Source organism: Carettochelys insculpta, chromosome 11, assembly GCF_033958435.1.
Source record: "Carettochelys insculpta isolate YL-2023 chromosome 11, ASM3395843v1, whole genome shotgun sequence".
NCBI lineage: Eukaryota > Metazoa > Chordata > Testudines > Carettochelyidae > Carettochelys > Carettochelys insculpta.
The window spans coordinates 16275452-16293735 of NC_134147.1; the positions used below are offsets into that span (position 1 = coordinate 16275452).

Below are 18284 nucleotides of genomic sequence, written 5' to 3' on the forward strand. Positions count from 1 at the left end.
CCATCTGGAGCAGTTTGCAGGAATGCTTGGGCAGCCTTCCCTTTCCCTCCCATCATCCTCACGCTGGGAGCATGCATCCCTCACTCACTCACCAGAACAACTTCCTGGCTCCTAGGTGAGAACACATCGTGTGACCATGACTGTCCCGGCAATGGAGACTTGTCCCCCTTTCGCTGCAGCCGCAGCCCCACCGTGTGGTGGCCCATGCTGTTCAGCAGCTGTGTGACCTCGCCAGACTGCAGGTTGTCAAAATAGATGGTGGCGCTCACAATCTGATCCCCTGCAGACACAGAGAGAACGGAGTGAATGGCGCTGGCAAGCCAGGGCCCCAGCAATAAACACATCTCACCTGGTCACACACAGGGCCGATCAAAATATCAAGGGCCTTGCAGCCTCCACAGGGACAACTTTGCCAGCGCTCAGCTCACAGCTGTGATCTGCTGGCAGAAACCTAGAGGGATTAATCAGAAAACTCTTGCTACCCCCCGTACTGCTAGTTCCCTACTGCATTTCCAGGTGGCTGGAGGAAAGGCCCACAGCCATGGTGCCCCAGACGTCTCTGTGGGCTGCGCCCTGCTCCCCTGCAACACCACATGGAGCCCTTGGTTACCAAATCCTGCCTCTAGGCAGAAAGTGAGACAGCTCTGCAGCCGGAGGTTTGGCACCTTGGAGCAGGCCCCAAACACGCTGTGGAAGCAACACTGTCCAATGGGTAAGGCACTAGATGGCCCCAGGATTCTGTTTCCAGCAGAGAGATCAGTGGCATCTAGTCAGTTTGAGCAGGCCATGCTGACAGTCACAACTCCTGGGTCCTACCCAGGGCTCTAGGAGTACTGTAGGGTCAAGGAAGTTGGAGCAAGGGTTACTGGGCACTATTCCCAGCTCTGACACAGACACTGGGCAGTCCCTTCCCCTGCTGCTGCCTCTTTTTCCCCTCCCACCCACTATCAGTTTTAGGCGGTGAGCTCACTGAGGCAGGGTCTGTCTCCCCATGTATTTGTGCAGCACAGGCTGCAGTAATACGGATCACATGTAGGCTATGCCGCCAGCACAGCACAGGAAGGAGAGAGAAGCTGAGGTGTCAGGAAAAGCCCCGCCTCAGGGAAGAGGCAAACAGACAGGGAGAGACGGAGAGGAGCGTCCATCAGCAGAGAACAGGGAAAGGAGCCCCACGCAGGAGGAGCCATCTAAACAAGCTGCCTGAAAGCTAAAGAAGCAGCACTGAGAGAATTACAGTGAAATAAGGGCTGCGAGGGAAATGGAATCAGAATTTCCCACAATCCTCATCCTCTCACGCAATACATCGGCCCCAATGCACCACCACCCTCCTGCAGCAACACAGGCTGCTTCCGGGTCGGTGTGCTGCCCTCACCTTCCTTCACCGTTTTGGCTGCAGGGGAACTCTGCACCACCTCCTTCACAAAGACGCCATCTTCCGTCTGGTTGATGGTGATTCCGTGAGAGCCGCTGCCCTGCCAGTTAGGGAGCAGGATCTCCCTTGTTTCCTCTTCTTCCTTCTCCATCTAAATGGTGGGAAAATAATGGGTTAAGCGCATGGAGGACAGGTCCGTCAATGGCTATTGGCCAAGATGGTCAGGGTGCAACCCCATGCTCTGGGTGTCCCCGATTCTCTGGCTGAGAGGGGGTGGATCACCTGATAATTGCCCTCTTCTGTTCATTGCCTTTGAAGCATCTGGCGTTGGCCAGTAGCAGAAGACAGGGTGAGGACTAGACGGACCGTTGGTCTGACCCAGTCTGGGCATTCTTACATTCTTAAAACAACACCGACAGAAAAGTTTACAAGTCAAAGTTGTAATCGTTGGGCCCAGTTCTGTCTTCAGCTACTGGAGTGCAGCCGCATTGAACTCCAGAAGTCTACACAATGGGGTTAGATCAGAATAGTCAGGGGTTTTTGCTTTTATCTCTGGAGTTTAGCTTTGGAAGTTGACCTGCTGTAGGCAAGAGGCTGGACTTGATGACCTCCTGAGGTCTCTTCCAGCCCTAGGATTCTACGAGTCTATGAGAGTCTGGACGGGCAAGGGCTGGGCACAGTTTCCATGCCCCTACCTCGCAAAGCATAAACTGCAGCAGGTGAAAGTCATCTCTATAGAGAGCTTGGACAATGCGGATGCAGGTGCTCGCACAGGCTTTGTGCTGGCTTTTTGCACAGTCTGCATTTCATCTGCCATTGATATTGCAGGAGGTGAAACAGAGAAAACAAGAATCAAGCATGTTTTTTTGTTAAAGGGATGACGGATGTATGGGTTGATCCTGTTTGACTGACCTTGCTGGGACTTTGGTCCTGGCTGGAACCGCCCCAGGAATTCCACTCTTCGCTTGCCAACCTTCAGTAAAGTTCGTTTCAGTTTCCCAGCCTAATGGAGAATTCAAAAAGTTCTTAATAAACTGCCTGTTGGTAAGTATTTTACATTTAGCTTTTCCTGGTCCACTCTAGGATGAGTCCAACAAGACAGTTGTAGGTTCTTATAAAAGCCACTAGTATCTGACCTACTCATGCTGCGACGGAAAACAATCCAAGGCAGAAGACACTGAGGCTCGAGTGCCAGTTATTTAAGTGCTTCGGAGGGAGATGAAAAGCGGTTGAGAAGAGCTAAATATCACTGTTTGAAATGGATTATGTCCAGAATGTGAAAATAAATGTTGAGGGAGAAATCCTGGCCCCACTGAAATCAATGAGCATTTTGCCTTTGACTTTAATGGATTTCGCCCTAAAAGACCACCGAGGTATTCTGAAAAAACGAGGTGGAAAGGCAGGAGATTTGCGTCACGGTGAACCAACCCCGACCTGGGGCAAGCAGGACAAACCAAGTGAAGGTTTTCTGGAGGCTTTACCTGTGCCCACAGACCCTCCCCTCAGACCCCTGCGACCAGCCGGGCCCACATCCCACTCACTCATGTCCCAGCAGAGCTCAGGGTGTGAGAATGGCCCAGGGCAGAGAACGAGAGAGCCCAGGCAACAAGCTGGAATCGTGGCACTTTTGAATGAATTGTTCCTAATGGCCGTGTCTACACTAGCCCAAAACTTCGAAATGGCCACGCAAATGGCCATTTCAAAGTTTACTAATGAAGCGCTGAAATGCATATTCAGCACTTCATTAGCATGCGGGTGGCCACTGCACTTCGAAATTGACGCGCCTCGCCACCACACGGCTCGTCCCGACGGGGCTCCTTTTCGAAAGGACCCCGCCTACTTCAAAGTCCCCTTACTCCTATGAGCAGATGGGAATAAGGGGACTTCGAAGTAGGCGGGGTCCTTTCGACAAGGAGCCCCGTCGCAACTATCTGCGCGGCAGAGAGGCGCGTCAATTTCGAAGCACCAGGGCCGCCCGCATGCTAATGAAGTGCTGAATATGCATTTCAGCGCTTCATTAGTAAACTTCGAAATTTCGAAGTTTGGGGCTAGTGTAGACACGGCCAATCGGGGCAATGGGAATAACTAGACCTTCCCAGCCCCATTGGTCTCTATAAATCTGCTGGTTGGTCAGAGGCGCTGCTGAGCAGGAAGGAGAGAGGGAAGAGAACTGATATAAACGTTGGGGCGGGGTGGAGGGATGAGCTTAGGCCTGGCTGCCCATGAGGCTGTCACCACCAGGGGGCGCTGCGTCTTCACTAGTGCTCCCTGGTTAGTGTGTTGGCAACGCCCATGCCAGCAGCCCCACCTTTCCTCTTCCCCAGCCAGCAAGGCAAAGAAACCTTCCCGTTTCCAGCAACTCCAGACCCACTCAGGTCCCACCGCAAGGGACCCAAGTGGGAGGCCCCGAGCGCGTCATGATGGGTCAGCGCCAGGCGAATCCAAAGCACCCGAATTCAGGAGTCAAAATTGCAACGAGAAATTTACCACAATGCAGGGAAAGTGGCTTGTAGGGGCTTGTAACCAACACGCCACCACCCTCCATCAGCCCCTGGCGACCTACACACCACCACCCTCCATCGGCCCCTGGCGACCTACACACCACCACCCTCCATCAGCCCCTGGCGACCTACACACCACCACCCTCCATCGGCCCCTGGCGACCTACATGCCACAATCCTCCATCGGCCCCTGGCGACCTACACGTCACCGCCCTCCATCGGCCGCTGGCGACCTACACACCACAATCCTCCATCGGCCCCTGGCAACCTACACACCACAATCCTCCATCGGCCCCTGGCGACCTACACACCACAATCCTCCATCGGCCCCTGGCGACCTACACACCACCGCCCTCCATCGGCTCCTGGCGACCTACACACCACAATCCTCCATCGGCCCCTGGCGACCTACACGCCACAATCCTCCATCGGCCCCTGGCAACCTACACACCACCGCCCTCCATCGGCTCCTGGCGACCTACACACCACAATCCTCCATCAGCCCCTGGCGACCTACACGCCACAATCCTCCATCGGCCCCTGGCGACCTACACACCACCACCCTCCATCAGCTCCTGGCGACCTACACGCCACAATCCTCCATCGGCCCCTGGCGACCTACACGCCACAATCCTCCATCGGCCCCTGGCGACCTACACGCCACCGCCCTCCATCGGCCCCTGGCGACCTACACGCCACCGCCCTCCATCGGCCCCTGGCGACCAACACACCACCGCCTTCCATCCGCCCCGGCGACCTACACACCACCGCCCTCCATCGGCCCCTGGTGACCTACACACCACTGCCCTGCATCGGCCCCTGGCGACCTACACGCCACCGCCCTGCATCGGCCCCTGGCGACCTACACGCCACCGCCCTGCATCGGCCCCTGGCGACCTACACGCCACCGCCCTCCATCGGCCCCTGGCGACCTACACGCCACCGCCCTCCATCGGCCCCTGGCGACCTACACGCCATCATCCTCCATCAGCCCATTCTCGCTTTAAAATTTATGAGTGGCTTGTGCAGAGCTGGGAAATGAATGGAAGGAACCACAAAGCTGGAGACCCAGAGCTAGGGGCTGCCTGGAGGATGTGCAAGGGTAAAGGGGGGACTTGCCACCAGGAGAGCTGCCAAGATGCAAATGTAAAGGTGACTGTGGAACTGAGTAAGCCATTGGCAGCCAAATGTTTTGCTTAAAATGGGATGAGAGGCTATAACAATAATGCCACTAAAAAGGGAGACCAGGTACCGCAGAATCTGCTCCCGGAGTCGTGACCTTAGGCCATGCTGTGCAAGCCCCCAACCAGCTGTCCCAGCATGCAGCCCCCTGGAACGCTGCGCTCGGTCATGAAATCCGCTGAGCATTCCTCCCTCCCGCTCAACTCTGCGGGAGGGGCCAAGGCCCAGCGCCTCTCCAGCTCAGAGCCCCAGACACCACCGTGCCCCGATTGCCATCGGCTGGGCTGGTAGAACTTTGCAGCCTCTCTGCACAGGTGGGAACAACTGCCCATGCTGCAGAGAATGGGGTGATCCCTGCCTCTGCCCTCTAAGGCCACACCCCGCCCAAATGGCCACCAAGGCACAGAGTGCTCTGGGGCTAACCCACGCCTCCGAAAACAAACCCCACTACCCCGGCAGCTCTTGCAGCACATAGATCTGAACACAGCACGCTCAGAAACTTTGCTAGGGGCACTGGGAAGGGAACAGCAGTAGCTGTGCTGCAAGTTACTGTCAGATGTAACCCAGACAGTCCCACTCCTATCGGCCACCCGCCCCTCCCCACCCCGGAGCACTTGCTAGCTGGGTCTGGGATCCTCACAGATAACATTCAGACCCACTGGACAACTTTCTAAAGGCAGCTGCTTGCACCTGAGCCCCTGCCAGCTCCCCAGACCAGTGCCCAGGTCTCCAGTCCAGGTATTCTTTCAATCCACTCCCCAGGCCAGGGGAATCATGGCACCACCAAGGCCAGTCCAGTATTTGCAACGTAAAGCAAAGCTCATGGGATGCTGTCGGGCAGGTCAGAACCACATGACATCCACCTCCCCAGTTAAAACTCAAACCAGGTGAGCCTTCCGACAGCTCAGACACCTGGGGCAGTGTGCTGGCTTTGACAATCCACAGCATTCTTGCAGGAAAATAGGAAATAAAAACAATTTTAGTGGGTCCCACACAGTTATGCGTCTGGCCCCCTTTATAATGAGACTGGTGTGTGCACACTCACCCATACACTGCAAGGCACATGCACACACATCACTACACCTCATCCCATTCGGTCACCCACTGTGCTGCACCAGGGCAGCTGCACTGCTGTTAATAGGCTTTGGCGCTCTATAGCGTAAGGAGCTCCGATCTGGTACAAGCTTCGGACTGGTGTTCTGCCCGGGTGGCAAAGTACCTACCCGAGAGCAGAAATGCAAACCAGTCTGCTCTGGAGGGGGCCCTGGAGCCAATGTCTGTTCCCTGGATCATGCTGTAAACTGGGATCACCCCCTCCCTGCGGAGCCCAAAGGTGACAGGACACCTCAGGCTGGCCAGGCCTGGCACCCTGGCTGGTCCCCATTCCTGCTTTGCCATCACACTCTGGAGCCCCAGGAAGGCTCTCTCCAAGCAGCCTGGTAGCGCTGCTGTCCTGCCCAGAGCCCAGGGGCAACACCAGCTCCACACAGGGTTAGGAACCATTTGGTTTCTGAGTAATTTGGAAACCTGCAATAAAGTGGAGAACAAACTGGTTTGTTCCTCTCAGGTGGCTCAGGAGAGAGAGGCCTGAGGGGTGGGCGTGGAGGCCGCCGAAGTGACTCAGCATGCAACAGGGCTGCTCTGAATGGAGGGAGAGGCCAAGAGTCTCTGCCAGCCCTCTTGGGTCTTTCAGCCCCGGATACCAGCCCTATCAGTCCCAAAGTCCAGCCTATCTGGGACTGAAGCAGAGAGAGAGTTGCTCAGCCGGCTTGGTCTGCCTCCTTGCAGGACAGGCCCCGTGGGCTTTGAGCCTAACCCCTCCTGGTCTCACCCCACCGCTGCGGGCTTCCCCTCCCTGAAGGCTGGGCCCTTGTACTCCACTCTGTGCGGTGAGTCCCCCGCATGATGCTAAGACAGGAGCCACAGTACTGGGAGCCCTGGGGAGGAGCAGGGCACTGCCAAGTCAGGGCAGCTGCAGGCAGCGCAGCAGGGGAAAGGCTGTGTATTCCCTGCACTCCCAGCACAGACCACAGGAGACTTCCCCAAGGCGCTGGGCATGAAGAAGGGTCATACTGGGAGTGCCAAGGCCAGCGGGTTCACAGCCCCTTTCACTACGACAAGTGGTGGAGAAGTGTCCAGCTCCCGCCAGCGCACTCAGCTCCAGCAAAGGCCAAGCTCCAGGAGGGGAAGGTTTCCAGTCAGCACAGCAGTGCCTGTCCCTCCAGCCTGGCAAGGGGACCCCCACAGCCATCCTGCGTAGCAATGCCAGCCACATAGTCCCCACGCTGACGACACTGTTCTCAGGTTCCCCACGTGTTTCAGTGCTCGATATTTTTAGATGCCTCTGCCCCACACACGGGCCTTCTGCTGGGCTCCCGCTCGGCGAGGAGAACGGAACTCACAGCAGCAGGGAAACCAAACGTCCCACCTGGGGCTCCGCAAAGGAATCGTTTCTACCCCTCCGGCTGCAGCCCCCTTGCTCCCCACACACACACCTGGGCATGCTGGGAAAGGGGACGAAGGCTCGGCTCCTATCCTGGCCTCCTGTCTTCCTCCCTTGCCCACTGTGCTTGTGTCAGACATTTCAGCTCCTCCTCCCACCTGTCCCAAGCCCTGGAGCCTTTATTTCCACGTGGGGCTGTGAGTGTTCAGATTTCAAAGAACCCCCGGGGTGGCCCATAGGAAAGGCTGGCTCCCAAACAAACCAAGAAGCAGCCGGGGGCTAGACATTGCCGGTGCTGACCCACGCTGATCCCCCGTTGGTCTGTCTCTATCCTGCGCCCCCCCGACCCCCGGTTGTACTTAGGGTGCGAGCAGTCTGGGGCAAGGACTGACCTTTTGGCCTGTGTTAGTCCGGCCACGGGCCGCCACGGCACACCTCCTGCAAGGGGAGCCTGAGTGCAGGAGAAGACTTCAGCAATGCTGCGTCTCTTCTACCCTCTGATTTTGAGTAGAGAAAAACCAGCCGGAGAAGGGGCTGGGGCCCTTTGCTCCCAGGGAAAGCTCTGCCCCAGCAGCCAGCCCCAAGGGACAGCTGGAGTTTCTCATGGCTTCCTGCTAGGGCCAGGAAGGCCCCTGGGCGTTGCTTCTGTACACCAAAGGATGAGCCTGAAGCACAGGGCTCCCGACCTCTAGGTGCTCAGGCAGCCAGAACAGAGCTCGAGAGCAGGAGCCAGGGACTTATCCCGGTATTGCAGTCACAGCGACTCCAACAGGGTGAAGCAGAGGCAGGGAGCAAAGCTCGGAAGCTCTGGCCTTAAGGAGACGGACCTCTCATCCCTGCTGCGCCCAGCGCACAGATGAAGCTGGGACCTTCCTGCACGAGTTGGTGGCTGAGGCAGCCCTGAGTTGGGATGCGCGGTGCCCCATTCCTCTCTGCACTGCAGAGCTGGGTCGGAGATGGCCTGGTGAGTGCAGAGTGTCCGGTCCCACTCACGCAGGGGGGCAGACACACGAGCTCAGCTCAGGCCAGCCGGGCCTCGGCACTTCTCTGGTGTCAGCCCCAGAGTCAGTTTCATCCCAGACCAGGGCAACCCTCTCTCCTCCCAGCGGCTGGGGACAGGGAGCGGTTGGTGGCCCAGCAGCGGCATAGCACAGCTTTGCACGCCCAGACAGCTGCTCCGCTCTGCCCTGCCCTGCCCTGCCCTGCCCTGCCCTGCCCCAGAGGCAGCTGCATTTCCCAGCTGGCTGACCCATCCCTCTGCATCTGTTTTCTACCCTTGCAAAGAGCTGGCTTCACAGCCAGTTGATGGCAGACAAGAGAGGCCGCTGCCAAGCCCCTGTAATCCCTGCTTCGGGGGGGGGGGGGTCTCCTCCAGACTTCAGTGGCCCTTAACATCCTCTCCTCAGCACCTCCCTGGGCTAAATCCTGCCTGCTGCAGTAGCCAGGTCATTACACCAATTCGCTCCAATCACACTGCCATAACCATCCCCAAGCCTGAAAGGCGAGAGCTGCACACTGCTCCCAGGCCAGAAGACAAGCAGTGATCACAGGCCGCCAGTCTGCACCACCGGCCTCCAACTTGCAATCAGGAAGATTCACGGGTGAGGGGGGGGCACCTTTGGGGCTCCAGCTGCCCTCAAGTGAGGCAGGACTCAGACTGGCTGCCCAGCAGAGGCAGTCAGTATTCAGAACACACGGAGCGTGGGAGCAGCGGCGCTCACCCCAACACGCCCGCTGGACACTGGCAGTTACTGCTGTTTGCAGAGCCGACAGGCTGGCGCATCCCCAAACCTCCACTCAGGATACAAAGGGAAGATCTGCTGAGTGAAGTTGTGCGTCCAATGGCAGCTAATCTCGGAAAATCTCTGGCGGGGGCACAAACACACTGGTGACCTTCGCCAGCCTCAGTGGGGACCAACCAGAGATTTCAAAGGGTGGGGGAGGCAGCCTCCAGTCCAACACCGCCACATCCCCTCTGCTCCAGAACAGCACTGGGCAGCCTCCAGTCCAACACCGCCGCGTCCCTCTGCTCCAGAACAGCACTGGGCAGCCTCCAGTCCAACTCCGCCGCGTCCCTCTGCTCCAGAACAGCACTGGGCAGCCTCCAGTCCAACACCGCCACATCCCCTCTGCTCCAGAACAGCACTGGGCAGGCTCCAGTCCAACACCGCCGCGTCCCTCTGCTCCAGAACAGCACTGGGCAGCCTCCAGTCCAACACCGCCGCGTCCCTCTGCTCCAGAACAGCACTGGGCAGCCTCCAGTCCAACACCGCCACATCCCCTCTGCTCCAGAACAGCACTGGGCAGCCTCCAGTCCAACACCGCCGCGTCCCTCTGCTCCAGAACAACACTGGGCAGCCTCCAGTCCAACACCGCCGCGTCCCTCTGCTCCAGAACAGCACTGGGCAGCCTCCAGTCCAACACCGCCGCGTCCCTCTGCTCCAGAACAGCACTGGGCAGCCTCCAGTCCAACACCGCCACATCCCCTCTGCTCCAGAACAGCACTGGGCAGCCTCCAGTCCAACACCGCCGCGTCCCTCTGCTCCAGAACAACACTGGGCAGCCTCCAGTCCAACACCGCCGCGTCCCTCTGCTCCAGAACAGCACTGGGCAGCCTCCAGTCCAACACCGCCACGTCCCCTCTGCTCCAGAACAGCACTGGGCAGCCTCCAGTCCAACACCACTGCGTCCCCTTTGCTCCAGAACAGCACTGGGCAGCCTCCAGTCCAACACCACCACGTCCCCTTTGCTCCAGAACAGCACTGGGCAGCCTCCAGTCCAACACCACCGCGTCCCTCTGCTCCAGAACAGCACTGGGCAGCCTCCAGACCAACACCGCCGCATCCCCTTTGCTCCAGAACAGCACTGGGCAGCCTCTAGTCCAACACCACCACGTCCCCTTTGCTCCAGAACAGCACTGGGCAGCCTCTAGTCCAACACCACCACGTCCCCTCTGCTCCAGAACAGCACTAGGCAGCCTCCAGACCACCACCGCCGTGTCCCCTCCGCTCCAGAACAGCACTGGGCAGCCTCCAGTCCAAAGCGCCACGTCCCCTCTGCTCCATAACAGCACTGGGCAACCTCCACACCAACACCGCCGCGTCCCCACTGCTCCAGAACAGCACTGGGCAGCCTCCAGTCTAACACCACCGCATCCCCTATGCTCCAGAACAGCACTGGGCAGCCTCCAGTCCAAAACCGCCGCATCCCCTCTGCTCCAGAACAGCACTGGGCAGCCTCCAGTCCAACGCCGCCGCGTCCCCTTTGCTCCAGAACAGCACTGGGCAGCCTCCAGTCCAACACCGCCACGTCCCCTCTGCTCCAGAACATCACTGGGCAGCCTCCAGTCCAACACCACCATGTCCCCTTTGCTCCAGAACAGCACTGGGCAGCCTCCAGTCCAACACCGCCGCGTCCCCTCTGCTCCAGAACGGCACTGGGCAGCCTCCAGTCCAACGCCGCCGCATCCCCTCTGCTCCAGAACGGCACTGGGCAGCCTCCAGTCCAACGCCGCCGCATCCCCTTTGCTCCAGAACATCACTGGGCAGCCTCCAGTCCAAAACCGCCACGTCCCCTCTGCTCCAGAACGGCACTGGGCAGCCTCCAGTCCAAAGCTGCCACATCCCCTCTGCTCATAACAGCACTGGGCAACCTCCACACCAACACCGCCGCGTCCCCTCTGCTCCAGAACAGCACTGGGCAGCCTCCAGTCCAAAGCTGCCACATCCCCTCTGCTCCAGAACAGCACTGGGCAACCTCCACACCAACACCGCCGCGTCCCCTCTGCTCCAGAACAGCACTGGGCAGCCTGCAGACCAACACCACCACGTCCCCTTTGCTCCAGAACAGCACTGGGCAGCCTCTAGTCCAAAACCGCCACGTCCCCTTTGCTCCAGAACAGCGCTGGGCAGCCTCCAGTCCCACACCGCCACGTCCCCTCTGCTCCAGAATAACATTAATGTATCTCCAGTCAGAAACGACCGTGTCCCCCGTGTTCTGGCACAGCATCTACGAACCCAGTGTCCCAGACACACCTGCATCTCCTCTGCTCTAGCATCGCACTCATGAAGATGCGACAGGGACCCCCTCTGCTCCAGGACAACCCCATGCCTCGAGCCCCAGATGGGCTGTCCCCCCTCTGCTCTGGCCTGGCAGCTGTGACCATCCTGTGCCAAGGCATGGCAGCACCCCTCTGCTGTGACATGCACACATTGCTAAACCACACCTTGAAATGCTTAGAGCAAGGACCTGTGGTTTTCACTCTTCCTGTGCTCAGGCCTGGAATGCAGAAGCCTCCATCCTACATCTCTGGGGCAACAAGACAGATGTTGGACTATCCACATAACCGCCAGGTAGCTACAGCCAACCACTGGGCCTCTGCTCTGGACTCCCTGGCTGCCCCACTGAGGAGTGAGGAATCCTGCAAAGCTGGATAGATTAGCCCAGACTCCAGTCCAGTTTCTGTGTGCGTGTCTAGCCGCCAGCCACCTGCCCTGGTAGCTCCCACTCTGCGGTCTCTCAGCTGGGGACAGATAAAGGCTCGAAACCTCTCATGGGGAGATTCCTGCTTCCCCCAGTCAGCTCGCACCGTCCCTTCAGCCAAGCCTCTGCCAGCACTGCCAAGGCGCTGGGGAAACCTCCAAGCCCTCAACCAGCTGTCTCACAGCTCTCCTGGCTATGCCAGTAACCAGGCAGGCCAAGGTGCCGGGGCAAGGACCCTCCACAAAGACCGCTCTGTAACAGCAACAGCCTTCAGCTGCCAGACACCCAGCGTGCCCCACAGCTGCTTCACCACCTGCCAGAGGAGAGCCTGAGGCTGCATGGGCCTGGCTCGCACACCCCAGCACAGGCAGGCTCTGCAGGAGAAGCACCACCCGGGCACCCTAAGCCAGGACATAGGTGCTGCGGAGGTGGCAGGTGGCCAGTGCCCCTGTTGGCACGGCTGGCTGCAGTGACACAGCCCGGGCTAGCACGCTGCCCTGTAGCCCTGTTCTGGACAGCCCTTCCCAGAGGCTGTGTTTGATCTGAGGGAACGGCATTCGCCCAGCGCAGGACGCCACTCCCTCCGGCAGGGTCGCTCTGCTTCATACCGGCTTAATTGGACACGGCAGCAAACTCAGACAAATGGCTCCCAGGGCCGCTGCAGCCAGGCCTCCTCCTGGGGCGACCCGCCAGCTGCATCACATCCCACCCCTGCACTCGGGTACGCACGGGCACTCAGTCACACACGCAGCTGCATAAGAGGTGTACACACACACCTGCATTGAGCAAGGACCCACACACACACCTGCACAGACCGAGGGACCCACATCCACACCGACCACGGGGCCCACCCACCCACCCACGCAGACTGACAGACCCACACATGCACACCCACACAGACCAAGAGACCCACCCACACACGCGCGCATGCACAGACTGAGGGACACCCCCCCACACACGGATGGACCTGTCCACATGCACACACACACACTGAGGGACCCATACATACACACACACAGACCAAGTCTCTCTCTCTTTCTCTCTCTCACACACACACACACACACACACACACCAAGTCTCTCTCTCTCATATACACACACATACACACACACAGACCAAGTCTCTCTCTCTCTCTCTCTCTCTCACACACACACAGACCAAGTCTCTCTCTCTCTCTCTCTCTCTCACACACACACACACACACACAGACCAAGTCTCTCTCTCTCTCTCTCTCTCACACACACACAGACCAAGTCTCTCTCTCATATACCCACACACACCCACAGACCAAGTTTCTCTCTCTCTCACACACACACACCCACAGAACAAGTTTCTCTCTTTCACACACACACACCCACAGACCAAGTCTCTCTCTCTCTCACACACACACACACACCCGCGGGACCCACACGCACTCACACAGACCAAGTCTCTCTCTCTCTTTCTCTCTCTCTCTCACACACACACACACACACACACACACACACCCCAAGAGACCCACGCATATACACCCAGCCATAGATGTGCTTTACATATTGCATCTGGGCTGGCGAGGCTCTGATCTGAAGAAGTGGGTCTGTCCCACAAGAGCTCATCACCTCATAAATTATTTTGTTGGTCTTTAAAGTGCTCCATGACTGCTGTTGTGTTCTGTTAGCACACAGCCTAACCCAGCTCCCTCCCTGTCCGCGACAGCCGCGCCCACACACACGCACGCACGGGGCCGGTGCACACGCAGACAGGGACCGGCATAGGCGTGCACACGTAGGCACACCCAGCCACAGCTGTGCACACACACCGACGGATGCACACACATGCACACACTAAGAGGGGTGGGCACAAGAAGGAAAACAAAGAACCAGGCCAGGAATGAGGAGAAAGCCCAGACAGGAGGGCACTGAGAAGCTGTTTCCAGTCAGGCCCACCAACAGGGGGCAAATGCACCAGGGCCCGGGTATTCTGAGAGGCCCGAGCCCCAGGCCCCTGTGACCTGCTGCCAGCGTGCCACTCCACATGGCTCTGAGGGCTGGGTGGCGCAAAGGGCTGACTTCCAAGGCCACGCCCCTTCCACTCAAGGCCCCACCCCTTCCAGGAGCATGGACCCAAGCCCCCGCCAACTGGCCACGGGACCTGCAGTGGCTGTTCCTGGTGTAGCAGAAGGAGCCCAGGGACGACTCTGCTCTGCCCCGTGGAAACACCCCTTGCGGCAGCAGGCTGGGAAAGCACCTGCCGTTGCCCCCCAGGGACATGTCTGGCTCTGCTGCCGGCTCCTGCCCAGCCCCTCCGTGGTGCATGAGAATCCCTCCGTGCTCCTTGCCTGGCGTCCTGCACGTTTCCGACCCCTGTCTGTGTGTGGCTGCCGGGGCTCCAGGCTGACAGCAGTGTGCCACTTTGCGCCCGGCGGGGCACTGGCCTCCGTGCCCCAGGGACAAGCTGCTCTTTCCAGTCAGAGCCAGGCCTGAAGGGGGCTTGTGTGGGAGGCAGAGCAGCAGCCCTCCCTAGGGCCCTGGGAACAACGCCACCTCCCTGGCGAGTTCAATAACACCAACCCAGAAAGGCACATGACTGCCGTCAAAATCCAGCGACTGACCCGGCCCAGCACGTTGGCGCCAACCGCATCTGCATTGGGATCCCGAGGCAACCTGCTGTTCTCCCTCTCCTTTTCCCTGTCACCGTACGGACCCACCCATCCTCCTCACACACCCCTTTGGTCCTCTCTCCACTGCACCCCCTCCATCCATCCATCCATCGGTCCGGCCGGCCGGCCACACCGCCCCACGCCCCTCGCTGTCCCACTCTGGGGCTTTGACTTTGCTGCCCGCCACCCTAATATCTGAGCACATGCCACCTAAAATCAATGGCGGTCTCTGGCAAAGAGGGCTGGCTGGTAGGGAGGGGCGCTGGGCTGGGCTCGGGGAGAACTGGGCTCAATCTCTGCTCCAGAACAGGCTCACTGTGTGACTTGGGCAGAGCGGTTCTCTCAGGGCCTTGGTTCCCACTGCGCTATGGGCAGAACCGCAGGCCCCGTCCCCAAGCGGGGTGTGAGGGTAGGGTGTAGCCCAGATGCCACAAGGATGGGCAGGTCTCTAAGGGCATCTCCTTTGGGGACGGGCGTTATTCTGCCGCGTGTCGAAGGATTTCTCTGCCCACCAAGAGCATAGGGAAGTGAAGGCAAAATGGAGGGTAGCAAGATCAGACCAGCCACTGGCAGCCCAAGAGGAGGGAGCTCCCTGGCAGCAGCAGAGGCTCAGAGCGACTCGATGCTGCGCACAGATATCAAGTGCATGACGCCGGCCGGCCCACGCCAACGCGGCCAGCTGCCTGCTTCACACCTGGGCACAGAGCAGGGGGTACTGGGGCGGTGAACAGTCCTGGCACCGGCAAGCAGAGCAGACTCAACTCTGCCTCTTGGTTACCTCCCTCCTGGCCTAGGAGCCGGGAGCCGGACACCCCGGGAATGGGGAGGGCGCTGAGTCGCCCCAAAGGCTAACACACAACCTGTTCCCCAAGCACACAAGCGGGAAAGTGGTTCCACGTGCACCTTGACACACACCCCAACCCCCACTTTCCCTCCACCCCTAAGGACACACACCTCAACCCCCCACATACTCCCACCCCAACCCCCGCTTCCCTCCCTCCCACGTACACAGAACCCAACCCCCCACATACACCCCCCAGCCCCCGCTTCCCTCCCTCCCACGTACACAGAACCCAACCCCCCACATACACCCACCCCAACCCCCGCTTCCCTCCCTCCCACGTACACAGAACCCAACCCCCCACATACACCCCCCAGCCCCCGCTTCCCTCCCTCCCACGTACACAGAACCCAACCCCCCACATACACCCACCCCAACCCCTGCTTCCCTCCCTCCCACGTACACAGAACCCAACCCCCCACATACACCCCCCAGCCCCCACTTCCCTCTCCCCACATACACACACCCCAACCCCCGCTTCCCTCCCTCCCACGTACACAGAACCCAACCCCCTACATACACACACCCCAGCCCCCGCTTCCCTCCCTCCCACGTACACAGAACCCAACCCCCCACATACACACCCCCCAGCCCCCGCTTCCCTCCCTCCCACGTACACAGAACCCAACCCCCCACATACACTCACCCCAACCCCCGCTTCCCTCCCTCCCACGTACACAGAACCCAACCCACCACATACACCCCCCAGCCCCCACTTCCCTCTCCCCACATACACACACCCCAACCCCTGCTTCCCTCCCCCCTTGCACACAGAACCCAACCCCCACTTCCCTCCCCCCATGTACACAGAACCCAAGCCCCTTTCCTTCCACCCCCCATGTACACATACCTCAAATCCCTTCACACACACTCCATGTACACACACCCCAAACCCCCACATACACATGCCCCAACCCCTTCACACATACTCCATGTACACACACCCAAACCCCACTTCCCTCCACCCCCTCCATGTACACACACCCCAACCCCACAGGTTCACACACCCCACACCCCATTCACACACACGCCACGTACACACATGCCAAACCACACCCACACACCCCAGGGGACATGGACACACACACACGCCAAACCACCACCTACATCCTGCATCCCTAGTAATGCACCGCAAATCCCTGTGCATGTCACCAACACTAGGCTCCACAAATGCACACCCCTCTACACCCCCGCCCCTTCACAAACACCACTGCCAACTCCCCGCACACAACCCCCACCAATTTGCCCCTCCTCACCCACGCACTCTGCCGTGATAGTCATTTGTATAGGACCTGGGACAGACACCCCCCCAAGCGGTGGCGATAAGGGGCCAAGACAACAACCTGCCTCACACACTTACTGTGGTGCTCTGACTGGTTGCAGCTTGTCTGCCAGCTGACGACAAGCTCTCCCAGGCAGGGAACGGGGCTTGATTTCATTTGTCTGTGTAAAGCTTATGGGTGCTGCAGAAACCGAAGTAATTGCTCCTGGGGCTGGAGCCTCCCACAGCACCCAGCTATTTACCAACCCGTGTTACAACACTGGGGCAGGGCCCACGCAGAGCTATCAGCCCCATCCCGGCCAGAGAGCTGCAGTTCAGCCTCCCCCAGCAGAGTTCCCAGAGCCAGAGGGAGCTGGGGCGAAGGGACAGGACATCTGGCTCCTCCCCGACCCTCTCTTGTGCTCCACCCTGTCTCATCTGCCCCACTCACTTGGAAGGGGCCCGGGGTTACCTCCCTGTCCCCGACTTGCCGTGAGCTGTGAGAGCCAGGCAGCTGCCGCAGTCTCACCACCCACTTGCCCTGAGAGCCGAGTCCATCGCGCAGGGGTGCTGAGAGCCTCTACACCAAACTGCAGACCCTGGGTCAGATGGAAACCACCCCCTAATGCCAGCACCTATGCTGAGGCCCTGCACGCCGCCCCCAGGCCCTGCTCCCCACTGCCTTGCCTGCAGAGGTGGGGAAGAGCCCCGGCAAAGGGACAAAAAGCCCAGGTGCATCATCCAGGCAGCTCACCTACAGCTCTAGACAAGCCCGGGACTCTTTGTCCCAAGGAGAGAGGGTTTACAGAGAACTCTCCCGTCTAACCACGAGCAGGGCGTGGTCCTGGGCCTCTGCCGGGGCCTGCACTCTCTGCTCCTCACTGCAGCCCCGTGCACTAGCCTGCACAAGGCAGACAGGCAGGAGCAAAGCAGTCCCCGCGGCGGAGGGGGAATGGTTCCTGGGTGGGCAGCCAGTCTGTGTCCATGTAAGCGGCCCCTTGCACTCAGCATCCTCTCCTGCAGGGGCTGCTGCTCTGTGCAGCGGGGCAAGGAGAAAGTCAGAGCAGGACTGCAACCCTCTCTGAACAGCCAGCAGAGCAGGGCGCACGGTGCCCCCCCGCATCCTCATCAGTCTGCCACATCCTTCCAGGGGTGCAGGCGCCCTGGAGCCAGCCTGACTCTTGCAAACATGAAGCACAAGACCAAACATGTTGCTCCCCAAATCCCTCTGTAAATAACGGGATTGCCTAATATCAGGCCTGGACACCAAAGAGCTGCATGGAAACATATTGGAGCTTCTAAGAGCCTCGCCCCTCCTTCCCCTGCACATTCAGACCCACGCCTGGGAGGGCTTGCTAGCCTCCTGATACGCTCTGCAAACGCCTCTGTGTCACAAGACTGCACCGAGCAGGCCGGCTCCCGCGGTGGGGGGGAGATGCCCGGCTGGAAGAGGGACCCCGAGCTGCGTGGAGACTTGCCTTGGGAGCTCTGGGCCCTGAGTCAAGCTTCTCTCACAGCCTCCGCTCCAGGGCTGTCGCTGCACCTCAGTCGATGCCCCCTTCT

The 18284-nt window shown here is 59.4% G+C and overlaps 1 protein-coding gene across 1 annotated transcript in view; it reads right to left on the bottom strand.

The window, feature by feature from the left end:
• The window catches only part of AHNAK (AHNAK nucleoprotein), a 39657-nt gene that overhangs the window by 18896 nt on the left and 2477 nt on the right, over positions 1 to 18284 (bottom strand). The window contains exons 2-4 of the mRNA XM_075006116.1: positions 2285 to 2375; positions 1373 to 1523; positions 93 to 280 (exon numbers count right to left, since the gene is read on the bottom strand). Of these exons, the coding sequence (XP_074862217.1) occupies positions 93 to 280; positions 1373 to 1523 (339 nt within the window). The 5' untranslated portion in view covers positions 2285 to 2375. The remainder of the gene's footprint in view (positions 1 to 92; positions 281 to 1372; positions 1524 to 2284; positions 2376 to 18284) is intronic.